This window comes from Calonectris borealis, chromosome 5 (genome assembly GCF_964195595.1).
Source record: "Calonectris borealis chromosome 5, bCalBor7.hap1.2, whole genome shotgun sequence".
Classification (NCBI taxonomy): Eukaryota; Metazoa; Chordata; class Aves; order Procellariiformes; family Procellariidae; genus Calonectris; species Calonectris borealis.
In genome coordinates, this window is record NC_134316.1 from 40,726,982 (window position 1) to 40,753,380 (window position 26,399).

The 26,399-nt window shown below is 46.5% G+C and overlaps 1 protein-coding gene across 2 annotated transcripts in view; it reads left to right on the forward strand.

The window, feature by feature from the left end:
• The window catches only part of RGS6 (regulator of G protein signaling 6), a 284,238-nt gene that overhangs the window by 247,002 nt on the left and 10,837 nt on the right, over positions 1-26,399 (forward strand). For both annotated transcript variants that reach the window (XM_075151981.1, XM_075151982.1), the window contains exon 16: positions 12,684-12,773. In XM_075151981.1, the coding sequence (XP_075008082.1) occupies positions 12,684-12,773 (90 nt within the window). The remainder of the gene's footprint in view (positions 1-12,683; positions 12,774-26,399) is intronic.

The window sequence follows — 26,399 nt, forward strand, 5'->3', positions numbered from 1 at the left end:
TGGAGAGGGGATGCTTTTGTTTGCACATCCACTTCACGGGAGCCAATGTAGGTCCCCCCACTGTGCTCTGAATCATCCAGATACTGCCTTGGTGTCTCCCCCAGGTCAGCCCCGCCATCTTGGGGGCTCTGTTGTCCACAAATCTGCAGCAGGTCGTAGCCCAGCTGCCTTATCTCGGCACCCTGGTACCAGGAGCCCATGAGAGCTCCCACACATCCCACATTCCTAGGGACTCAACCAGACACAACCAGTCAAAACACCCCACTGTGGGAGAGAAAATAGGAGTGTTGTCCTGTCCTGTGTAGCTTTAGCACAAAGAGGAAAACAACTGAAATGTCCTTGTGAATAAAGAACAGGAAAAAATTTAGTTTACTGAACAGCACATTCTTTGAATGCCTGCAGCTCTGAGGCACAGACTAAGAGGAAAGAAAAGGGCTGGCTGAACTGAGAAAATGAAATTGCTGCTCCTGCAGTGGAAACATAGGAGAAGGTGATGTGGCACTCTAGCCCTTAGGCCGACCTGGGAGACCTGCAAAATGGCAATTCTGTATAAAAAGCAATGGGAATGAACATGTTCTTGGGAAAGGAAAGGTGTGGCAGAGCACAGTATACTTGAGGCTACTGAATGCGTTATAACCATAAGTTGCAAGCGAAGCATTGTCTGTTGTCAAGTGCTTAACAGTCTACATGGATGTGCTTCTTTGCACAACCTTGGCTCCCAGCCCCAAAGAGCTCTCCCATATGCTGCACGACCATCGGGTAAGACAACTTGCCTAGAAAAAAACAGGGAGAAGAGGGGGCTCCCAACAAACATGTCTCTCACTTAAGACCTCTTTGTCCTAAGGCCACTCACGCTCTGAAGGCAAATGGTTCCTCTATTTAAGAAAAGTGACACTGAAAATCTCAGCTCCAAACGTCCTCAAAGGGCTCCTAATCCAAAACTGAATTTGGTGTGCATTTATTATTTCGGACAGAGCTCTCTCTAACATGGGTTCCTGTATTACAGACGCGAGTGTTTTGCCATCTCCCCCTCTCAGCTTAAGATATTTGCCCTGTTGTGTGTCCCTTTGCTGCTGCGGCGCTCTGCAGTCCTGCACCGCTCTGCTTGCACAGAGCCGCCTTCTCTTGCTGCATCCCCCGCGTGTGCCCTCACCCGCCCCGTGCCCCTCTCAGGCTGTGCTGGCTCAGCCTGCGCTCGCCTTCCCCAGCCATCCAGTTTGCTGGCGTCCCCCATCCCTGAGCAGCACAGCCCCTGCTCCTAGCTCTGTCCTGATCGTCAGCTCTGCCAGCTATCTTGATTTGCAGCACCTTTTGTCATTTTAGCGCTGGGCCCCTCCAGAGGCGAGCCTACCAATTTAGCTGATTATTTTCTGCTCTTAAACAACTGTCCACTGAGTAAAATATTATGATTATCAAACCATTTTCACTGGGGAGTAAAGCAGCTTTTAATACAAGGGGCACCGTCAGGAAAGGTCAGTTCAATTAAACAGTGAACTACTTAGCAGGATGTAAGCTCCCACAGGAGTTATCAGCATCATTGAACAACCAGTGTGGGGCCCTGCAATATGAAGCAGGGACAGCCGGCTCGGGAAAGTAAATAGGTTTGGGTCCATCCGAATGGCCTCTTTTGGCTAATGAAGCTGCTGACAGCCAAAGTAATTCATCTTTAACATGGGAACCCAGAGCTGAGAGTGTGACAATTATGGCTTCTCCGTACAACACGTAATTAGTTTTTAAACATTTTTTTCCCCCCACCTTCAAGCATCTCCTTGCCTCCCCTGAAATGTCTTCCTGCCTTCAGCAAGCCTTTAATCCCTGCCTCAGTCCCTTGGTGTTGGGAACTAGTATCACAAGAATGCATTGTGTCTCCTGATAGTAATGTTTGCTTGTAGGGGCATTTACTGGTAGGGTTCAGAGCTAGGTATAGTCAAGTAAGGTAAGCCACGTAGTTGTCTTTGGAATTACTTTCCTGTTTGCTTTGTTTATTTTTCTTCTGTAATAAATAAAATAGAGTTTTAGATTGACGTTCCTTTACCTGAACTAATCGGCTATTGTTTCTGTGAAGATGATTCGGGGAAATTCAGTTCTAATCCCGGCTCAGTTAGGGATTTTAACTGTGCTGTGCAGATCCTTGGCTAATTCCAGAGCAGATTTAGACTATGATGCCAAACTCCAGGCTGCTCAAACCAGAAATGTACCTGGCCCAGATTTGGACCCAATTCATGCTCTCAGCTGCCCCAGGTGTTGGTTCAGTTTGTTCTGGACTGTGATAGAGATACAAGCCCTTGCAGGATTCGTCAGTGATCAGTCCTCAGTTTGCATTCTGGTCCATCAGGAAGCTGGGAGCGTTGACAGAACTTGAGAGGATCCTGCTGAATTCAAAAACAAACTCCAGGTGTGAACAAGGATCTCTTGGTAGGTGAATGTCATTTCCTACCAAGAAGGGAAAATGAGGGGTGACCTTTCTTCCACTGACTTTGTCTTTTCAAGCATGCACAGGATGTGAAAGCAAGCATATAGAGCAGTGTATGCCTGATGCCTATTCAGTGGGCATACGAACTCCTTTTGTACAGAACCTACAAAAAAATCACAGCATGGAAGGAAAATGTGAAAATAATCATTCATTGTGCGTCTGTATCACCTTTCATGTAAGAACTTGAAGAAACATTATTCCTATTTTCTTGAAGTTTCACCTAGTCACCCCAGTTACATGCATGCTTGTAAAGGACGGTGTCTAAGGGTGGAGAATTGAGGTAACAGCAAAGCAGCTCTGGTTGGCAGTGCGGGCAGTCAGCAAGGGGACATAGGGCAGACCCAGGCGCTCTGCCTTGAAGGGGGGGCTCAAGTCCTCCTGAGCCAGCGCTGCTCAGAGACCTGATGCTTGCACTACGGGGAATTGAAAGCACTGCAGTGCCGCGTCCATATGTATACATGGGTGGTGCCCAGGCCTCCTGGAGGCTTTTGACAGCCTGGACCTTCCTGTGGAGGTTAGGGACGGCACGAGGACTTGACCTTTATTCTCTTCTCCTCCTTTGGCTCTGATTCTGTGGGACTGGAGGAGAAAATCCTTCCTTACACTGCGCTCCGGTTGCCTTCCCTGTATGTGGATTACGGTGACCGTAGAAACAGCCTTCACCAGAAGCCTCACTGTTGCTGTGTATTTGTTACACAGGCAAACAAAAATGCAAGTTCCTTCCCTTGTGGATTTCACAAAACAACCTACAACCAAACAGAATCTAAAACCAAGAGCCCCACAAGTACACCCAGAAGAGCAATTAGGTGTCTGGAGCAAAAATAGGAAAGTGATGGTGGAGGTTTATGCTGGTGTGGCTGATGCTGCGCAAAGCAGGAAACAAAAGATAGGAGCAGATATTCAGTGTTATTACTTTCCCGGGATTTTTTTTTCAAAATGTACATACCCATCACACATCAGAAAGTACTTCTTTTATCCTTTGCCTTTCATTTTAATTTGTGGTCTAGTAGTCATGTTATATGAAAAACATCTAACATCCAGCCTTTGTCTTGCTGTTGCCTTTATGTCTCTGAAGGCGTCAGGGATCAAATGACTGTCTAAGCTAATGCCCCTGTTACACAGGGGCAAGAGAAGGGCTAGGAAAAGTCACGAGTGAGCTCTCTCCTTGCACATACAGTGACAGAAGACAGCAGATCTCTCCAAATGAAAGATCACGAGAATGGGGTGACAAGAACAGTCAGCATATTCCCACAGGACAATAGTCTACCTGTTACTCGGTGTGTTGATCCTGCCAAGCTGGCTAGAACCACGTGCACGAGCAATAACAGTGCCTCATGTACCAGACATTTCCTAACTCCAAAAAATACCTTTAAATGGATTACATGGGAAAGCCTCTAGCTTGCTTAAAAATTGAATTCAGCACTTAAACTCTGGGACTCTTGTGCCAGTAGTGTGCACTGTGCTTCTTGAATGCAGGAAACAACCGCATGTCAAATCCAGAGCAAGAGTATTTCCTTGTCATGTGAAAGTCAGGAAGCAGCTGATGCTGTTCTCTTTCTCCCAAGGAGGGAGTGAAAGGGCCTGCAAATGCATCCCTTTCTACCTGAGAAGCCAGGTAGACTGGAGTCCACTTCTCATGGATGATGGGTGAATGTTCTTGCAGATGACTCAGTTCCACCCCTGCCAAACCCACTGCAGGAACACTGCAGTCTAATTTTTCTACAGGTTTGTAGTAACACTCTTAAAGTGTTCACCCTTCTTATTTAAAAAAAATATATCCCTGGGGAGATTTTTCAGCAATGAATTTCACATCTCCCCTTCTCAGACCACAGTAGGTATGAAAGTCTTGCTGTCTGGAAGGGGTTCATCAGCAAACAGATGCAAGATTGTGATATGCATTTGTAACATGGGCTCCAAGAGCTTGAGCTCAGTTGCTTAGAGGCAGGTCCAAGTTGATATAGCAGCAGATATCCTACAGCCAAAATGTTGATGAGGTGTGGAAGGCTGTTTATGTATTCAGCATATATTCTCTAGGTGTGCATCCAGGCAGGGCTGGTGGTCCTTATCTCAGCATAGCCACCTTTATGCAGAAGCTGTATGCTGCTTGTTTCTGTAAGGCTGCATCCTGCTCTGTCACCATCTCCTATGGGTCATAGACTGCCTGGGTGCAACAGAATTTCATTTCTGCTGTGTGAGGGATTCTGCGTGTTCTGCTCCATGGCACAACTCGGTTTTCCGGCAGGATTTTTCCCAGAGAAAACAGAAAGAGGAAGCTGCAGACTGCCTTGCAAATGTCAGGGTGTTGGCCAAAAACTGGAGTAGTTTCATCTCATGGCTGTACCACAGCACGTATAGGAGTGCAAAAACCCATCTTCATTGCTGCAACCCCTAGATATTGTATTGTTTGGAAAAGAGATGCCAATCTTCCAAATGCTGCACTAGGTTGTCCCCTCCTCCCAAGCAAAACCTGTTCACTTGGGCTTTTTGCCAATAGCCGGGATTTGGCCCATATTGAGAGAATCAGCCTCTTAGCCATGATCATTGTTCGCAGAACCTAAAGCTGCTCATACGGCATTAGACTCCTGGCAGCCCACTCCTGTCTCCCAGGATAGTCCTTGCTATATTTAGGACTAAATCCTCCTGCAGTACCAGGCTGACCCCTTAACTGCGCAGTGCTCGACAACCCTTCGCCTCTCTAGTCCTCCACACCGCGTCTGCCACGGACCCCCCGGCAGCTCTGCCTTCCCATTTGTGTGTTTGGAGGTATGAAGCAAACCAGTTGTCTCATCAATTTACAGAGGAGCCAAAGCTAAATTTATGTGTTACTTTTATCAACGCACTTTCCCCCAAAAGATTTACATTGTGTTTCCAACTATGTATCTACAGGGCTAAACAAAGGATTTCTGTGTATTACTCAAAATGAGCTCTCATTGCTTACAGTTATCCCTCCTGCTAAAGCTCTTTCTTACGTTCCTGTGCCTTCAGCCCAGTGTAATTTCATTTGTGGCCTGAAAAGAGGTTTTGTGCTTTTTAGTTTAGCAGGGAGGTTAGTATATATTACAGTATAATTATTCTTTTTTTTTTTTCCTTAGTAATAAAAACAACTTGGTTGAGTGTGAAGAAAATGCACCAGCTAAAACTGTGGGTGTAAATTATTGTGTCACTTAAATAACTTGAGAGTGGCCAAAAAGATATTGCTCAGATTTTCCAGAGCAATTCACGCTCAGGCCAAGACCCTTATGTGCCATTTACCAACCTGAAACATTTTTTCTAAACTATAAATCAAGGAAAGCCTAGCACTCCCGCAGCAGCCAGAGCCCTCGTTTACCCCTGGCCCTGCTAGATGGCAGTAGTGCCAGGTACCAGGGCGGCTTCGGGAAGGGGGCTCTCCCTGGCTAATGCATGCAGACAGCTCAAACCCCGCAGCACAGCGTTTTTGAGAAGAGTAAAATCCTAAATGCAGGGACCAGAACAAGCAGATCCAGAGGCGTTCTTAGTGGAGAGTTGGAGACATTAAGGGGAATTGGAGTAAAACCCCTGTGTTTCCCTGCCTCCTCCCCCCGCTGGTGTTTTCCCATCAGGTTCAGACAGGGCAAGTGTGAAGGTCTTTTCTTCCGCAGCTTCTTCACTGCTTGCCTCATCTCAGCTGTGTCTGCACTTCCAGAGCCGATGCAGCATTTTTTCCTGCTTTCTCAAAAGCGCATTTCATCACCGTCAGTTAGACTGAATGGCAGTTGATCATAATTGCTCCTAAAAACTGTTGCATTCAGTAGTGGCACAAGTAACTGCTAAAGAGGAGTAGGTCTTCTTTCCTCTCTTCAGATTTTTGGAAGATCCTGGTGGTGGTGTGGTAGACGGTCCTGCCATTCAGGCAGGATTCCTGAGGATGGGCTGGAAAAAGTACAACAGAGCGAATAGGATATGTCTCCAACAGCCCCTGGATAGCAGGTTTTGCTGACTGCAGTACACGTGCGTGCTGGCGCAGGGGTTAACCTCACCCCCTCTGCCACAGATGTCCGTGCAGAGTAGAGTTGCCGACAGAAAGGCATTAGACTGCTGCCAAGTCTAATTGGAAGGTGCAGCAGTCGCACACCGTATGCTCAGAAAAGCATCTCCCTGCTTTCTCCTTCCCACGTCCTCTTTGTGCTATGAGACAGCTCTTCAAAAGCAAACTGCGGGCAGGTCCTCAGCTGGCGTCTGTTGTCATCCTTCCAGCAGAGGCCACGAGGCGTTCACTGAGGCTCTGCTCTCTCATGTGCAAATCTGCAATAAATTCCTCCCCAGTGCTCAGCATACAGGTAGAGCAAACATTAACATTCATTGCAGTTTGCTGTTATTTATTTAGTTATTTAATCTCCTGCTTTACGTTGCTTGTGGGCTTTTCTTCTAATGGATTTGTCTGACATTCTGCAAATCTCCCTTGCAGTTGGCCAGAGGGGCAGCTGCTGGTGTTCGCATGCTTGCAATACAAAGGGGTCTCCAAATCAGCTCTCACTAGTTTAATGCCAGGTCTTGGTGACAGGGTGAATGGGTGCTCCAAAACAATCCAAACGATGTGAGCAGGATAACTAGAGCAAGGAGGTTTCTGACCAGTTTACAGAGGGCAAAGTGGGCCCTTGGGGCTCAAGTGAACAGCTATCTAGCCTTAGTGTAAGCCCTCCGGAATGGGCTAAAAATGTGCTACGTGGGAAACCTGTGCTTGAAATGAGCAAATAATTTGCAATTTCCCCCTATTCACCCTCATCATCTAATGCTTACAGCTGTGTTTAGGCACAAACAGGGAAAACTTTTTATCAGCAAGTTAAAATTTAAGGGCTTTCTGGAATCTAACTGGTGTTCAAAGGTCATGAGAACATTGTGCTTGGCCTTCACAACCCCCAAAAAGTCTCAAGCCTGTCACAAAATGTCACAGTGGGTAAGATACAGGTGGGATTAGAAATGGATATGTTTAACCAACAACACTGCTTTTGTCTCATATACACATTTCAGAGGAAAGAACCAAGACGTTCTGCTAAAAAGAAATGTTCTTAACAGAGAACACGATTCCTGAGGTCTGCCAGGTGCTTTGTGCAAGTCAGGTGGTGTTATTATTTTTTTATCATTCAGGTTTTTTCCCATATATTTCTCGGGTGTTCCCAAGGTCCTGCTTGGCTGCCACCTGTGCCTTCCTCAGGGTCACTGCGCTTTGACTGCGAAGGGGGAGAGAGACCTGAGATCACATTGCAGCACATTGATTTGAAGCAGGTGCAGCTTTGAGACAGTTTCTGCTATCTCAGCCACCTCCCACGTTCCCGTCTGGATTGCAAACTTTCTTGGCTTTTTTTTCCTCCCCCTTTCCCCTCTTGTCAAGAAAATTTACAGAGCTTGTCCTTCATCTCCTTCCAAAGATAGAGCTTGTGGAAGGAAAACAGCCGAGAGATGCTGAATCTTACCAGGGTTTATTTCCTGGCACTTAAGCTGTCAGCTGTAGTTGGGGCGGGATTTCCTTTTGGTTTCACGTAACTGTAGAAAAGAATTTTTTTGTGATTTACCTGGCTGGTTCCTTCATTTTCTAATTCACAGAAGTGACAACGTTTCCTCCTTTAAAATTTACTGTTTGTTCTCCTTTATCTCGTGCAATGGCGATGGCAAGTGGAATGGTTAGGCTTTCTGAAGCGTAACTCTCATGATACAAGCCTAGGTACAGAGAAGATGCTCAGTGGATAGCCTTCAGGCCCGCTGCGTAGTTCTTCCCACCGTGGAGGAGGTGTGATTCAGGTGCCCAAAAGACGAAAGGGGGTCTGCCTTTTTCTCAAGAAGGGATGCAGGCAGTCCCTGTTGCCTCTGTTGCCTTGGTTCAGGATCTGGGGAACAACAGTTCTGGGGATGTTTGACAGCAAACCCGCTCTGCTTGCAGGAGTCGTGTAAGGGAATCGTTTGCTCCCTGGAGACGAAATCCGCTGTAATTACAAAAGCAGGTTATTGTGTCACCCTCCATGTTAGACTGACATTTCCCAATGTGCATCCATCCTCGCAGGGGAGCATCAGTACAGCCAGCACTCATCAACAGCACCCTGTGTGAGGGACTAAGTGACTGGTCAGCTCAAAAAGCCAGCTCGCCAGGGCTTGCTCGCACATGTCAAGTCAGTCCCTGTCTCCATTCGCAGCTGCCACCGCAGTGGCCTGAGACAGCGGTTTGGTGCTCAGAGGTAGCTGCCAAGGCTGCAGGGGAGACCAGTGGGATGTGTGATGCCTGTCAACTCCTCGCCAAATCTTGAAAGGCTTTTTTTTCCCTGCCTTCTATCTGTTTTTAAAAGCAGGGTGCTGCCTTGTTTAATAGATAGTTGTTGGGCAATTTTTGTTAGAAGATTGTTTTGAATTTTTGTTTTTGCAATGCGATTCCCTAAAGGATTGCTGTCTTAAGTCTAGAGCAGGGAGTTGGGAGTCTGAGCCCTACTGGGCACTGGTACCCAGCAATGGCTGGGAGATGCTACACTGCCTAGGTGAAACGTTGCTCCTGTTGTGCAGATGTGGCACAGGAACTTCCCATGGCACTTGCAAAGAAATGTCGCAGTGATAATTCTGGCCAGACTACTCGCAGTGCAGGAGACTGTAATGTCCAGAGCTGCAGCTGCTTTGTTAAAAATTACACAAGTAGTGGATTTGCTTTGTGTATTCAGGGAGCCAGTAATAATGAGCTCGTTACCCTATAATAAACAACTTTACAAAATGCAGAGTTCTCTCAGCATAAGGATGGGAAGGCTCAAATTTCTTGCCAGCAGCATCAGGTATGTCAGGGAGCGTGCATGTGTATAAAGTGCATCACTAGAGAAGCTGGCTGCAGTTGGAGATTTAGTCTTTGGTGAGGTTATGCTCCACCATGTGATAAAGAGGAGGAACAAAAGCAGCTGCTCAGTAAAATAAGAAGTGAGAGACCAGTGGGTTGCAATGATCCAAAATGAGTTAAAAATCCATGATAGAAGGGGACAAGCCAATTTGCACAAGTTGCAGAGAGCAGCTAAATCCGTGCAGACACCTCTGTTGATAGGCCCGTTGCTCAGGTTTCCTCGGAAGAATACGCTCAGTTGCTAGACCTCCAGTAGCTTTCAATGTATTTAAGAAATGAGGAGCTGCTGAACACTAACTGTAAATTCTCCCTAGCAAGTTGCAGATTTCAGAAAGTATAACAGAAAATAGCTCGTGGCAAAGAACAGAGCAGGCTAAAGATCAAAACAAATGTCCCAGCCACTGGCGTTTCCTCTCCTGCAGCTAGGTTTGTTGTGTACCGGGGCTGAGCACACACTGCAGCCACAATTTTAGCAGGAACCTTCATGGTGCAGTCTCAGCGGGGATTTTGGCTGCAGCAACGTAAGCTGTCCTGTACTGCTGCAAATTGGAAGGCAGTCTTCGTTGACCTGAGCAACTGGCTCAGACTTCCAGTAGGTGCTTCAGAAATGCAGTGCTGTAAAATAAATTAGTGTATCGTTCGTGCCTCCAGTCCAGAGCTTCTTCAAAGCAAGCCCTTTGAATTCTTGCAATTAAGCAGTAAAGTTTGCTTCTGAAGCTACGCATGTCCCTCCCTTCCCCTATGCTTCCCCTTCTTTCTTCATTAGCATTCAAAGCCTAGGAACAGTTATTCCCTGTTTGATTATATCTTTGGTGAACAGCTGAAAGGTAGCGGTGTTGCTGTTCATTGATTCCAAGATGTGAAAAGCAGAGAAAATGCTTCATACCAATTAGCTAACTGTGGTGGCAGTTGGGCTGTGGGTGTGCAATAGTCCTGTTTTTCAGGGAAGGGCTTCAGTTAAGAAGTCAGCTTGTGGTTTATTTCATCTCATGATCGAAGTAATTTTTCCCCCTGCCCATAGCCAGATATTGAGTTCAAATACTGTTTTAAGGTCAAATACATGAAATCGCCTTGACATGAGCAAGAATGATAGTTGTAGCTGGCATGCCGACGGGTTGTATGGCCAGCCTGGTGTGTTCTCCTTTGTCTGCAAACAGCTCATGTGATCTGTCTGCGCAGCAATGAGAACTGAATGTTATTTTCCAAAAATGTTATCATTGTTTTTCAGAGCAGACCGAGTTGTCTGACCACAGGTAAAGAAACCATTCGGAGTCCAAAGGTAGTAAAAAAAAAATTAATCACATGTCTATCAAAATGTTAATCAAAATACCCCTGTCACCCACCACCTTACCTAAGCCCCACAGCACCTTCCTGCCCACCTCAGCACCCCCTCACACCAGCACCCTGCATGTACTGGGTGCTGCAAGGGAGGACCGCTAAGAGGAGGGAGGCTCTGGAGACCCCTCAAGCCCTTTACTGTTGATGGGCTATAAGGTGGCTGCCCCACTTAGTCCTAAGTCTCCTCATGCTGCTGGAGGAGGAAGGAAAAAGACTTTTAGGTATATAGTTAGGTGGGTTTTTTCCCCAGGTAATTATGAAGAACTCATTAGGAGGACACGGAGTCTCCTTGAGAAACCTTAAGAGGTAACAAGACAGGTGAACTGGTTGCAATATGGTTGGGTTTAAATCAATTGAATCCTGAGTTTCTGCTAGTTGAAGTATTTGAGAGAGAGCTGATGTTGAAAATCCTTATTCACATCAGAGAAATAGAAATCTTTTTGACGACCATATCCATGACGTGCATAATTTTCCCTCTTCTTGTCTTAGTGCGTACTTGGCTCATTCTGTCCTGAATAAATAGAACAAATGTCCCACAGCTGGATGTGAAATCTCATGGCAGTGCTCTAGGTGAGAAGTATGAAGCTGTGCCCTCCCTTGTGTTTTTCTGCAGTAAGGAAGGGTGACAGTTGCTAAATGGCTTTATACGAGCGTTTCTATTGGAAAATCTTGTGCTATCCTTCAGATAGATAGCACTACACAAATGAGGATTTGTCAGGTGTAAAAGCAAGTACGGAAATTAACCAGTAAAAATCGTTCCACACCAGGTTGTAGCTCAAAGGATACGTTTCTGCTGTGTCTAGGAAAAGCAGTGGCAGTTATGCCCCTCTTAGGACTACACCGAATAGTGCAAGAAAGCTGAATTAAGCAGTTCTTCTGTGTATAGACAGGTCATCACTAATTACCCATGATGGTAAAGTTAAGGGAATTCTGCTTGGCTTGTTAACACTGTGAAATAAGCTATGCGACTTCAGTCTGGTTTGGCTCTTCTAAAGTTTCACGTACAATAGCTTTAGGGCAGGAAAGAATAGTTCACGTTGTATAAATCAGTATAGATAAAATTGCTCATTAACTCTATAAAAGTGCTTCCTTGGGCAGAGTCTAAGAGAAATGTCCAGGGTGCCCGTTTTTCTCTTGAGTTCCTTTAGTGTGTTCTTTATTTGGTCAAAGTATTTTGATTTGATTTTCTTGGCATTTGGGATAATATCTATTACAAATTCAGGGATAATTAGAAGAAGAGCTGACTGTGTTAAGGGATTCTCAGCAGGAAAGTAAAACTAAGCAAGGAAATTGGAAAAGGGTAGGCATGAAGTTCTGCTGCAATGAAACACCACTTTGTAAGTTTGAAGATGCACATAGTAAGCGTTCTCAGAGCAAACTGGTAACAGTAGTTTGACTTGCTAGGAGAAAAAAGACCCTATGGGAGGGACTCATCTGACATTTATACGTATGATGTAGCCATCCACATCTGAGCTAGTCGTATAACTTCCCTGCATAGTCACCAGAGATACGGGCTTTTTCAGGACATTAACAGGTTGGCTTGCTTTAAGTATGTGTCTTAAGTGGAGATTAAATGTGTCCAAGTATCAGTTCCCCTCCTTGAACAGGAGGGGAGTGCTGGGCGGTAGTTCAAGTATTTATGAGTGGTAAAATAAAACCTAATCTGTGGGACAATTTCTGGTGTTTATTTCTTCCTTCTTGAGACATCCCAGTAGTTTCAGCCTGGCTAGACACCTGCTTGTAGTCTGGGGACTTCAGAGAGTTGCAGTCTTTGAAGAATAACACTGATTACTGAATAATGTGTGCCAGCCTTTGGGGTGAGGGCCATCTCTCTGTTTTGTGTTCGTACAGCCCCAGGCGCAGCAGGGTCCTGCCCCAGGATGGACCTCCTGTACACTAACCTAACACAGATAATCAATAATAGCAGACTTAATTAGAACTTTGATCAGTCTCTCTTCCTTCTAATTTGCTGTGTTCTAAATCCCTGTAATGTCTAAATGAGGTTTGATAACAATTCTCTGTCTCTCATTTCCTCCCGTCCCACAGGAGCACATTTACAAGCTGATGAAGAGTGACAGCTATGCGCGCTTCCTCCGTTCGAATGCTTACCAGGACTTACTGCTGGCGAAGAAGAAGGTATCTGTTGGAAAGGACATGCTTGCATCTTTTAGCATCTCTTGATTCTCACCTGCTGCTTGCTGCTAGTGTAAAAATGAAAACATTGTTTCCTTTTTTTTTTCCTTTATTTAAGAAAGGAATGAGCACTTTTGTTTTCTTCACTGGGGGCACAGGGTTTGGCATCTGTATGCACAGCCTCAACATATGTTTTGGGGAAAACATGGTGACCCAAGGTAAAAATAATATGGAAAGGTGTTTGTCTTGCACAGCTGTCTCCCAAACTCAGTGCAGGCAATTAAAATTGTATCTCCTCTTCCTCCTGACAAAGATGGTGTCTGGCATGAGAAGCAGAACCCATCAATCTATTCAATACTGGTGCAAATTTCACCCATTCTGGTTTTCACCTCCCTAGCCTCACCATGTGATCCTCCCTTTGGATGCCTTACCTATAGACCCCCCTGCAGTGATTCCTATGCTCCTTTTCTCCCTTTCCCTTGCTTTTGGCTCCGCAGACATGTTTCCTTTTCCTTGGAGATGAGAAATTGCAACCCATGCAGTAATCAAGAATTCCAGCCACATTTTTTCACAGGAGAACTGGGTTTGAGCTCTTCTTAGCCTTTTTGGTGTCTGCATGTGCTCTGCCAGCACCATGTTTCTGCCAGGAACCCCCAGTTCAGGGTAGCAAAGGAGTGGTTACATAGAGTTACGGCAGCTCCTGTCCAAGCGTCCCTTTTTTCTGAGGGGGCTGGGAGGTAAGCTACTGATCTCTCTGTTTGTGGCTGTGTTCAGATGCTTCCTGCACCTCCTGACTTATTCCCATAAGTCTGCGTGTCCGTCTGTGTGCATGTACATGCATGTACACATGTACATGTCCCACTTATATTTGGCTTCCAGGACCGTACATAAACTGACTCCTGACTCTTGCAGCCTGAGTGTGTGGTTTCCCATCACCATCTTCCCTGCTGTTTTTCTGCTGCATTCTCTGTGTGCTGCCAAATTACATTGCATCGGCACAATACAATGAAATCCCAGTGGTATTTTTGTCCTGATTGTCATTGTGTGCCCTAAAAGCATGCATATGGTGACAAAAGGAGACAAACCCCACTGTCTGCTCTGCCTGGGACTACTGCAGGTGGATTAGGGGAAGGTAATGGAGGGCAGCAGTCAGCCCTGTGTTTCAAAATGTCTGGTTCTGAGACAGCATAAACCAGTGCTGCTTACATTTGAAAAGGTTACACCTGCCTTAGAGTTCAGAGGCTGTGGGGAAAGGAGGTACAAGGCAAAGTCTTCTGATGGTATAAAGCATAAAAAACCTTTGCCATCTTCCTACCCCTATCAGCTAATGGTGTGTGCCCCCACCCCCAAGTCTCCATTGAACACGTGAGGGGTCATGTGCTTCAAAGAAGGAGACTTTTCTCCTCCCAGCTGAGCCCATTTTTTTTTTCTGGCAATCCTTGTTCGCTGTCACATCAAGCCCTGGCTGTATCAGCATGACATCCTCATCCCCCCGCAAACTGCTGGAGGAGCAGGTTTTGGTGTCACGTTAACACAGCCGTGAAAGTAAGAATCAAGTTTCTTTTTAGAAAGAGCTGTGGGTGCACGAGTAAACATAGCGATGCACAAAAAAGGCAGGAGTAGATCTGTGTAGATCAGTTGTTCACCAGCTTCACACAATGCGGGAGGGGAGTTGATGTTACTCCAGAATCTATAAAGCTCTTTGCAATCACGTTGCATTGTGTTGGGCAAGTGAACATTTCTGAAGTGGTGTAGGTACAGAGATGCTGACAGAAAGAACATGAAGTTTCTGTACGCTGAGCTACACGGTAAGATCTTCAGTACCTTTGGTGCAGCTTTGAGAAGGCATCCCTTTAAAATTCCTTTGAATAGCTGGAAAGCAGAAGGAAGGAAAAGAGAAACCCAGTGGCATATCAGAGCCTGCATGGATGGAGGATTTGGTTTAGAGCCTGCATACAAAGTCCTGGATTCACTGATGTGAGTAGAAATTCACTGTAGTTGTTTAAGACTTGATGAGTACATCTCTCTGGGGCATGAGTGTGTCTTGCCCCAAAGACATTGTCCTAGCATTGCCTGTATACCACACCAATATGGCATAGCCTTACTTTTATTACTGAAAATAAGTTCTGTCAGAAGCACAGCATGATGAACTTGGGCTAAAAGAGTTGATTGCACAAAGCAAATGAACGTCTCTATGGCTTGAGATTCACACATGAATACTTTGTGGGTAAGTTTATGTCATTTGGGATCTTTTGCCCTCCAGCACTGGGTTGTGGCAAGCTGAGTGGGCAGAAGGGAAAAGGTTGGCTGTGTGGCTAACAGGACTGGGAGCCACAAAATCCATGCACTTCTCCTGGTTCCCCCGCTTACTTTCTTGTGTGACCTTGAGGAAAAGAAGGTACAACTTTGCCTGCCTCATAGCCTCTTCTCTGTCAAATGGGAATAATAATAGCGACCTGCTCAGTGGAGAGGTGGCAGGGCTTGATTAGTGCCTTGCAATTAGTGTCAAGCCTTAAATGCTTGACATTTTTGAGATTTGTAAGATACTGTAAGTTTGAAGAGTTACTTTTTTTCCACACCGTACAATAACCACAGATGTGGGAGCTTCCCCTCCTTGCTCTGGGAGTGCAGTAATGGAGGGAAGGGAGGGAGGAGAAGTTATGGGTCGGGACTGAGATACAATGACAGAATTATGAGGGGCACCAGGGAGGATAAAAGGAACATACTGTTCACACCACTAACTGATGCAAGACAGTGGACATAGGCTGTGTACAGACCAGGCATACATACTTTGTTAATCCATTTTAGATTTTTTTTTTTCCTCTGTTCTTCCCAGTGTCATTATTACAAATAACCACAGTATTATTGGCCTCGATCCTGCAGATTCATGGTGCTCAGCAGGGAACATGAGGTTGGCCTCTAGCAAGGGTGTGATTGGAAGCAGTGTGCTGCAGAGGGGGAAAGCTGGGTGTAGCTCCCTGCCTTGCACAGAAGTCCTCCTCCCCTGCCGGGCTGGAGGAGAGGAGGGATGAGGGCAGAGCCCTGTCCTCAGGAGGAACGGCTGTACACCCGCCCCAATTTGAGCTCTGTGCCTCCATGCGCAGCCTTCCCCTGCAGCAGATAGAAATCACAGAGCCACTGAAAGCGGCCGGCTCAGCGGCGAGGGGCTGGATGGTGCTGAGATCCCTGACTGACTCACCGCAATTTATTTGTGTATCTACGCCCCACTCGTGCTGTGCAGAGTCGAGTGTCGACCTGCTCCTTTTTCTGCTGATAGCACGTTACTGCAGGCTACTTTACAGCAGGTAATCACCACCGCACCGCCCCCCAGCCCTCCTCCACGGTAGCCAAAATGGTGGCTGGATGTCCTTAGACAGCAGCAAGCCTCATGTCGGAACGAGTGCTGTGACAAACCTCGCTCGAGGCAAGGAGGAGTTTGGGCTGGGTGACTTGGCTGCAGAGCAGGGGTTTATTCCCTGGGGAAAGAGCAGCATAAAGTAGTTAGTGCACCATGGAAGGGGGTGGGAGTGCACAGGAGCTTTGTTAACGGTGAAGGAGCAGCCAGACATGTGCTCTGCTAATTATTTTTGAGAAGGGAGAGAAAGGAACAGAAAAGACCTTGAGGCACTTTCCATTACTCCCTGTAAAGATGAAACGATTACATTGGTGGGCATCTCCACGTTAGCAGGCACCTGACTGCCAGCTGAAGCGGCAGCCGAGCTGTCACGGTTCGGGTGTTCATGTCAGCCTGGCATGGGCTGGCGTCCCGCTGTCCGGCCCTGCCCGCAGGCAGGGGAGCGTCCCGGAAAGGCAGCCGCAGCTGCCGTGCAGACGGGCTGCGAAGCCACGGGAGTGAGCCCTGTCGCACTGGGGGAAGAGCAGGTTGGTATTTGCTTGGTTTAGAGCATTGTTTTCCTCTCCAGCTAGTTCAGAGAAGGGCGAGATCTCTGTGGTCCTGCGCAAATGGACACAAAACAGATGCAAAATACTGTTCCAGCCATTTGGCGGCATTGTACATGCCCTTTGCTTTGGACAGGTGTACATGACTGCCTGAGAAGGCAGGGACCTGATCCTGGCCTTTTCCTGAGCCAGGGTCAGGGAAGTGATTATCCTTTATTTTTGTCTGACACCATTCCCCCTGGAACTCATGGTCTTCACCAAGTTGAAGTTCAAAAAAACCCCACCCCAAGCCACGAAGTCTCATACCAAGAAAAGGATTCAATAGCCAACAAAATTAATCCTGGAATGGAGAGAGGGAGGGAGAGATTTTTGCAGACCTGCAGTTCAGAAGACCAAGCTTTTGGATACATTTCCCTACGCCTTTTCAGATCCCTGGCAAAAAGTGTCAGCAAGGCAATGGCTAAGAGCTTCATGTGATGAGAGGCAGGCTCCATTTTCAGCACACACCTTTTGAAGCATTGCTTTTATCCAGACCCTCTGTCCCGACTGCTCTATATTGTCCAGGAAGGTGCCTACTGCAGATTCGCTCCCCTTCTCGGTCCCATCAGAGCACACATGACCAGTTTGATTCAGTGGCAGGACTTGGCTTGAATGTTGTAAAGATGCTGAGCAATTTTCTCGTAATTACTTTTAATAATCAGTGTCAGCTGGTTTTCATAAGTTTTTTCTACTTACACTGCTCTGTGCCAGCAGAATCTACACAAAGGAACTTAAAACTGGGATGGCTGGGTAAATAATTAATCATGAAAAAAAGGAAAATTTGGAGGAGACAGTCAATAATTAGTGAACGGCTCCTAAGTGGTGAGATCTATTTTTCTGCACCTACCTGGGCTGAGAGGTTTTCATCTGCAGCAGGGGTGGTTGTTTCATATTTTATCCAAATGCACATGTCCTTTGCCATTAGCTGGTAGAGTCTGTTGGTGTATTTACTGGCAAAGATGGCCTTTTTTGCACCTAGGAGGATGCTTGACCTGGCATGCACATACGTTTCTCTGCCTTTGCCCTTTGCACTCGCAGTGTGTGTTTGTGCGAACGCTGCTGTGGTGCTGCAGCAGGCACGGCTCCGGGGTCCACAGCCTTGTCAGACACTCCCTGCGCAGGACTCCAGATCTGTTCACAGGACTGAGGAAGGTCTGACTCGGTCTCTTTCTTTTTTTTTTTACTTCGTTATTTTTAAATTTCCTTCCTCTGCTGTGCGAGGCAACCTCCACACCTCCGCGCCGCGCTGGAGGGATGCATGCAGGCGGTTACCTCTGCAGCAGGCTGCCAGCCACACGGCCTGCGGGCAAGCAGGCAGGAAGAGCCGGAGAGCCGTACAGCCAGCACCCACACCCACCGCCATTAAAACTGCTCAAGCCGGCTCATCACTCTGCAGCCAGTCTGCCTCAGCTGCTTTTTATTTTACTAGAAAATGTCATGCTTTGCCTCAGAGCTGGATGCTGTGGGGATGAGCTTTCCACGCATCCAGCTGGTCCCAGCCTGCTGTCCCCATGCCAAATGTGCAGGGTTGCTGCAGCCTGTGCTTCCAAGGCGCTTCTGTGGGACACCATCGGTGCTTTCCGTGCCTGCTTCCTCAGGCATGTCTTCAGCCGCGGTAGGGAAACAGCCTTGTGTGTGGCCCCCTGTGCTAGATGAGCTCTCAGCACCCCAACAAGGTGCTCATCATCTTTGGAGACCACCGTCCTGCCTTCCTGCTGGGTGGGAAGCTGCATCACTTTTTGTTTGGTAGCAAAACCAGAGACACTAAATTTTGACGGCAGCTGCAGGGGCACAGTGTGGCCTGTTTTCGGCAGCTTGCTCTCCTTTGCCCCCAGTGCACACCAAAGCTCTGCTTTAAAATGCAGTTGGGCCAGACGCTGATTTTCCAGCCCGCAGCAATGCGATGCTGCAGAGTCCAAGTGCCTTGCTCCCCTAGGGAGCCTTGCAGAACGCTCTGTCTTTTGTCTAGGTATTTCTTCTCCTGGGTGAAATTGTGCCTTTAATTTGGCTGCTGATGGGTCTTGCTGCTCCTGCAGGAGACCAGTGCGAAGGCCCAGTGCACAGCTGTGCACAGCTGTCCTCAATCCCACCCATCATGACGCATTCAGCCAAGGCAGCAGGGACCGCAGCCCCTCTCTGTCACCTCTGCTGTCTCGGGGTATGGGGACACCTCTGAGTCTCCTTCAAGGAGGGGATCTGCTACGCTCAGCAGAAGAGTGAGGCTGACATTTCTTTTCCCTTTCCTCTCTCACATGCAAGGAGAGGCAACTAACCCTTGGGTCAGTGCATGTTGATACTCCTTTGGAGAGCATCGGATGGGGTATGTTACTGCCTCCCTGCCAGCCAGGAAGCCTGCTTTGTCACTTGGTACGTGCTCTGAGACCTTGGCTCCATCCTCAGTGTTGGCTAAAACGACACTTTCACTTTTGATACCACTTTTGGGACATCAGAGCTGATGGTGTGGCTTCCTCAAATGGTTATAAGTGGGGAGGTTGCTTGACTCTTTCTTCTGGACAAAGAATACTGCTTGTCTTAAAAGGACCTTATGTTCTGGTCTCATTTCTGGCGATGCGGCAGGGAGAATCAGCCCCATCTCTGCCTGGGATGCTTCAGACTAACCTTGTAGACATCAGAGAGCTGTGGCAGCTGTGATGAACATGCAGAAGAATCAAAAGGCTTTGCCTAGACTCACCTACACAAGTTCTCATCCAATTTATCTGATATGTTTTTGGCTTCCTTACATCTTCTCTATCTGGTTTTTGCACTGGTGCTTTGTCCTGGGGGTTGTTACTGCAGCTGAGCCTGTGGCAGATGACATGGCAGGTAGGCATCTCTGATGAGCACCTCCAGTGCAATGCTTATTTCCAGTGCACTGTCATGCACCATCATTACTGTGGCTTTCCCTTCCATGTAGCTCCTTATCCCCTTCACTACAGTTTTACTTCCATCTTATCACCTCCATTTCACTGGCTCACCACATTAAAATAATTTTTTTTCCTGGAAATCAGCAGTGCCCACAGCTTTCTGACTGCAGTGAGGTTTCCTTCGTGTTGTTGAGTTTCTTCTTTTCTCCATAACAATTTTTTCTCTTAGATATTCCAGCAAACATGCCAATAAATTATTTAGTTCTTCCTTGTTAGTGACAATTAGATCTCCCTTGTGCCAAATGAATGAAGCGCTGCAGTGAGCAACCTTCTCAGGGATACGTTAATAAAGCCATGATGCACACGCTTGTCTTCTCGCAGTGAAGTTGAATGTCTCCTTGCATATGAATAGTCCAGTACTCCAGATACAAAAATACCAGTGCCCCAAATCTGCTGTATCTTTCCGTGGCCTTGCACAGACATACATATGCTGTCTTGTGTTTTGATGTAGCCAAACTTATTGGAAATGTGCTTCTACCCTCTGGATAAATAGAGGAGCGTAGGTTCCCTGGCGATGAGTTCAGTGGTGGTTTTCTTCCAGCACTGTATTCACTCACACATTGCTTTTTAATGTTGTAAAAGTTGCTGTGGTTTTTTTCATGTCTCTAAGCAAGTAGATGGGAGCCTCCGATCAGCTGTTTGGCAGATGTTAACCAGAATCAGAGGTCCCAGCTCAAACAGCCGCAGAAGGAAAATTCAATGAACAAGAAATCAATACCAATAGCTGTGAGACACAGCAATGCGCAGACCTGTTTGAACCGTTCAAAAAACTCACAGGAGAAAAGGTGACATTCTCCGAGAGTAAAAGTAGTGATGTCTCTCATTCTTTAAGAGGTTTTGGTATCTCATGTTTGCTGTTGCAAACATTGATTTCTGCTTTTTACATTTTTTTACAACTTTTTTGCCTTGCTGCTTCCTTATATTTTGCTGCTGTTTTGAAAAACTGCATTTAAGCTGAAGGGTTTTTTTCTGTATTTTTTTCTCCCCACTTTTTTCCCTGTTAAGCCAGAGAATGAGCAAGGTCGTAGAACTTCTCTAGAAAAGTTCACTCGCAGCGTGGTAAGTTCCTTTTCTTTTCCCTCCTCCCTTTCCTCAGAACTTCATTTTTAGTTGGGGGGAATGTGGATGCTTGACTTTTTATTTTGTCCTTTATTTTTGCAGCTAGCATCTTTGCAGCTTCTCTTTTAATACTGTAGCTCATCTAAATAGTAGCTCTAAAGAAGGGGCGGGGTGGGGGCAGGAAGCAGACTTCCATAATGCTCGTTCTAGCTTATCATCACTGCAAAAGCAAATTGATTTTTGTGTAGAATTAAACGCAAGGTTGTCTTTTTGCTGTGTTCCCACTACAGTATTTGTTGTGGCTTTTCCTTGTGCAATGAAGTAGAAGAGCATGGTTCTCATAGTGCCATTGCAACAGTATCCGTACGGTTATATAGTGCATGGTTAATGATACCGTATGTATATACACATACATATCCACCCACAGCACTGCAGCCGCTTCCTCCATTGCCCCCGTCTGTCAGTGCTCATGTAAATAGTGATGGGCGATACCCTTTGACTCGTTCATGATACCGACACCGGAAAAGGAGCGCAGTAACAGCAAGAAACACGACACTGTTAAACCTTTTAGATAAGGGGACGGTGGGATCTCTAGGGCAGCGGACAGATGTCCTCTCCTCTCTTGTCCTTTGCCAGTCTCCAACCTCCAGCCAGTCCTTCCAGGTGGGGGAAGCTGGTCCGGCTGTGAAGGGATGCTGCAGCACAGGGTGGCGTTGGGCACCGGCCAGGGCTGCTTCTCTCCAGCCCCCAGGGCAGGACCCCAGAGCTTGGGCAAGATCCATTCATCCCACTTGCTTTCAGGGATCTGCACATGCAGCAGATTTTCTAGAGAAAGGGAAGAGCAGGGAGAGGGGGCAGGACCAGAGGCAGATGCTGCAAGTGGGGTGGAGGAGCAGGGATACTGGGCAGCACGGCATGGGACAAGGCTGTGTGCGTGGGGTGGCACAGAGCAAGCACAGTGGGGAATTACTCTTGTGTTGCTCAGTATCAAGTACACTTTGACTTGGTATGTCACGTGGTTTTGGCATACTGCTGTGGTCTTCATGTATCGCCCATCATCAGTTGTAAGGTGATAGTGGGACAGCAGAGAGTCATCCAGCGATTGATTCCCACAGAAGCTACTGTACAGCACAATATTTCATAGAAAGTTCATAGACCTTGTTATGGCTTTATAACAGCTTTATAATGAAGGTATTGGACTGTGTGTATATACAGTTCATATGCTTGCATTTGTGTGTGTATGTATGTAATTTATATATACACTATATACGTACACGTGGCATATAAATATAAACCATTTGTACATACAGATAGAAAAGGGGAAACAGCGCAGGTAAATGTGAGCTGTCGTAGAGCAAATAAGCCTAGAGGGGTTCTTTCTGATGCTGCCATGCTACTGCACAAGCAAACCCAAATGTTTGCAGAGCTTTGTAGTATATCCACTGGCAGAATTCCTGAGGAATGTATTTATATATCTAATGCATATGCACACATTTAAAATATGTTGATACAAAATATATCACTATGCCCATCTGCATATTTACTACTTTCTAAGAGTCTGCCAGAAAGAGGAATAGGCAAGATTTTTTTTGAACGAACTATGCAGAAATATTTACACCGAGTGGTAAATTCTTCTCTCAGATTTGCCAAATACATAGAAGAGTAACTCTCACTTTACTAGACTGGCTGCGTTTATAGTAACAAAGCCAAGGACAGATTTTCCTCTTGCATTTGTTTTGAAGGGTAACTTGACAAGCTCAGTTTGGGATGGTAGAATTATTATATAAGTACCTGTAAAGAAAATTGTTGCAGATTGGTCGGCACTTTAGTTCATTTTTGTCTTACTGGCTAGCATATTGCAAACATTTTCTTTCATTTCTCTTAATACAGATATAAAGTGTCGTCCTCTGATGGCATGGTAGCTACCAGAACTAGGAAGGGTCTGAATTTTTTATACTTTGCATTATGGCAGTTTGTCACTACCATAAGATGAGAAAATAGTCACTACGTTGACATGTCATAATGTCCTCGGAGGACAGCATTACCAAAACGGTAACTTTATGGCGTACTCAGGGGACTAAATTAAGACGAAGTTAATTCTGCATGCTCTAGTTCTCCAAAATGCACTGCAGTTCCCTGACTGTGTAGGAGTGGAGCAATACAGCGGCCCTCGTTCCCAGAGCTCCACTATGCTTTAGTGATTGCTCATTACAGGATCACATATTCAAGCTGACCCTGAGAGGCGCGCTGAAGTTAAGCATATGCTTAAGGTTTGGCTGGAACAGAGCCCCGATGCTTGGCTCTCTTCACGGGGGAGCCCTAAGGCCTATTTTGCTAACAGAATAATATGAGGTCACATTTCCAGCGATGGCTGTAAGAGGAACATCCAAAACAACCAGGGCTAGAAGTTTATTTGCCGTAAGGAGCCATTGCTGAGATGAAGTAGTGGCTCCCAGACTGGCCGTACTATAAACTGCCTGTGGACCTGGGCCACCTCCAGCCTGTGCTGCTCTGTTTGGCACTGGCAGGGCGCAGTAGACCCCCGGGGAAATTTTCAGAGGCTGTGGCCTGTGACCCGGCGTTTTGGGAAGTGATTGAATTGAGGTCCTTGAAGGCTTGGCCCTCCCGCGGCAGCACGTGCTCCGGGCCACGCGCCTCGCGGGGCTGGGCACTTCGGCAGATGTGCTGCCTGCTGGGGCAGCTCCCGGAGGTCTGAGCCAGCCTGGCGGGTGCTGCCCAGCCAGACGTGCCCCGCAGCCTTCGCGCTCGCCAGGAAACCCTGCCAAGGGTACGGGAAGTGGAAACGTAATGCAAAACTTGGGGCAGAACTCCAGAACTTTGGTTTTGGATAAAAACGTGAATTTTAAGGTAAATTGCGTTTGAATGTCAAGATTTAAATATGGATTTCAAGAACACAATTTGACTGAAAATGTATATCATTTAGCAAAAACATCAGGAAAATTATTAGTCGAAGAATAGCTCAAAAACACTTACAGTGGGGAATAAAGTGGCCTGGCTGTGTTTGTTCTTTCTGCATCACCATGATTATTAGTAAGGTCATAAGAATATTTAAAATGTGTTTAAAATATGGGGCAAATTCTCTCCCAGCATCAATCAGTTATTGTTTCCTCTAGTGCTTTGGCACTTCGGGTCTATTGAAAACCTCCCCCGAATAATTTTTATCTCATTATTTCTTCAAATAAAGCAGTTACTGTTGATTAAATTTGCTATAACTTTTCAGCTGTGATAAGCAACACAGGGAAAACATATATCTAATGATGTTATGGTTTCCTTTTGCATCACTCTACTCAAATTTGGGGAACTTGGTTCCACTAATGATGTAGGTGGCATAGGGCCAGAGCAGGAGCGTGGAGGTGGAGGTTCATGACCCCTTCCTTGCTCATGATGCTGTACTTACAGGGGTGCTTTCCATACCAGAGAAGGCCTGTTTGTAGCCAGAATGCCAGACATGCCTGACTCCTTAGACGGTGAGTCTTCGCTTGAGTGAAAAAAATCAGACTTTCTAGGTTTGCCTGTTCCACTTGCTTGGATCTCACCATCTCTTGTTTGAGAAAGACAGGAAAAAAATACAACACTTTAGAAAAAGAAACAGTAAAGCTTTGTCGACAAACTGCAAACAGTATTGCAGGCTTTTTGTCTCTTACTTGGGTTAAACCCCTCCCCGGAAAAATCTTTCAGTGTTTCTGAATTGTTCTCCTGTACTGGGTGAGCAGCTGTACAGCTTGGCTTTGGGAGTGCAGACTTGGAGCAAGTGGAAGTCATCTTATCCACAGGGCTCCTGCTCATCTCAGAGTCACAACCCAGGAGACAGAGATTAACCCCAGACCATTTGACATCCTTTAGAAAGACAGTGTGGAGCCCTGCTAGCCAGCCAGAGGCTTGCCACCTTCAAGGGGATCAACGGGCAATAGAAAGAACAGGTTTTTACAGGTGCTTTTTTTCATACCACTCTTCAGTTCCTACAAGACCCACTCTCTCATCTTCCTTGGCTTGGTACTTTTGACCAGGAGAAGGCAGCTCACAATTAACGAATGCACCAAGTTTCTGCACCAAATCTTTCTGGAAGCCAGGTGCTATCTGGTCCGCATTAAGCAGGACACCGACAGCAAGATTTTGCCAGGAGAATTTTCACTGCCGTGATGGTTCACCTTTTACTTCCAGGTCCTTTCAAAGTATCAGCTGATACCTTTGTGCAATGGCCAAGAAGGGGGTTGTGCCCACCGCTGGTCAGGTTCCTCCTGAAGGGCGAAGGGCATAGTTTACAGTGCCTCCTTGTCTGGGTTCCCCTTGGAGCAAGGGGACATCTGTCTGACCCAGCGCCCAACGTACCAGAGATCCTCAGCCTCCTCGGCTTACCTGCCTGAAATCTGCAGCTGCGGCAACAGAGTGTGTTTCGTGGCAGCCCCCCACCACAGCCTGGGCAGCAGCTGTGTGGTCCCAGGACCAAACGTCACGGTCATCAGTCATCTGGTGAACACCAAAGGGCCACGTCCACATGATGGAGCAGCTCACTACAGGACACCCATCGCCCAGCACTGCTGGAGCAGGGGGGCAGCAGATTTCTTTTATCCCCTGTTCAGGTTTTGAAGAGTCCTCAAAAATACGTGGGCAGCAGAGTGGTGGGATAGACGTCACGGTCCCTGACCCCTTCGGCCCTACGCCAGGCTCCCGTGCCATGAAGTCGCAGGTATAAAGCTAGACTGGCTCTTCCATGCTCTCCACGGGGGCCCTGGGGAAGGGTCGGTCCCAGGGAGCTGCAGATCTGACAGTCTATTGCATCGGAGCGCTTACTAATCCACCTCATTTTAAAAATGATGGCACTGCGCACGGTGGCAGGTTTATCTTATTACAATTTTCCTTTTGAATACAGTGAGGATTGACATTATGAAAGCAGGGTTAGCCTGTCTTCTCTCCCAAGTGAAGATAAATGGCATCATAAAAATCAGACATCATGTATCATATATGTTATAAATAATACCTGGTATTGAGGTAATAACTTAATTTTAAAGACACACATACACACAAATCCATATATCTACATCTCTCTCTTCTGTCATATTTGATCATCTTACTAATTAAAAGGAGCCTGCTATACTATTTTTAGCCATGCATTCTCAGCCTAGCTGTTTAAAGCACTGTAGTTTCGCATCTGCTTTAGAAATGATTTAATAATCAGACAGACAGAAGCTTAGTTCTCATAAGCTGAGATGATCCTTCAGGGCCAAGAGTAGAAGGAAAATATATTTTAATGAGTACATTTAGGGAAACCACTGCTGCTTTTGTCTCGCAAAGGAAGCCACCAAGTCTCTGCCTAACTTGTGCTGGTGGCCATTTATGTTTAATAAAGGGGGAAACAGGAGGGGGGTCCTTTGTTGCATCTTGCAGCATCTTGTGTATTATCTCTAAAAGCAGCAATGGTTACTCCAACAACAACAGGGATTAAACCTATGGATACCATCCTCGGCAGGTAACTTAGATAAGCTTGGGTCATGATACTCAGACTTTAATTCAAACTTTCATAAAATTGCTATATTCCGAGGAAGGAATTTCCCCTGTAAGAAAACTGGTGTTAAAAGTTTCCGACTCAATATCGAGGTGGTGTCCCAAGGCTGAGAAGATCTCTGCATTTTATTCCCAGCTGACATTTCTTTAAGAACAAAAGGCGTACACACACGTACAGCTTTTG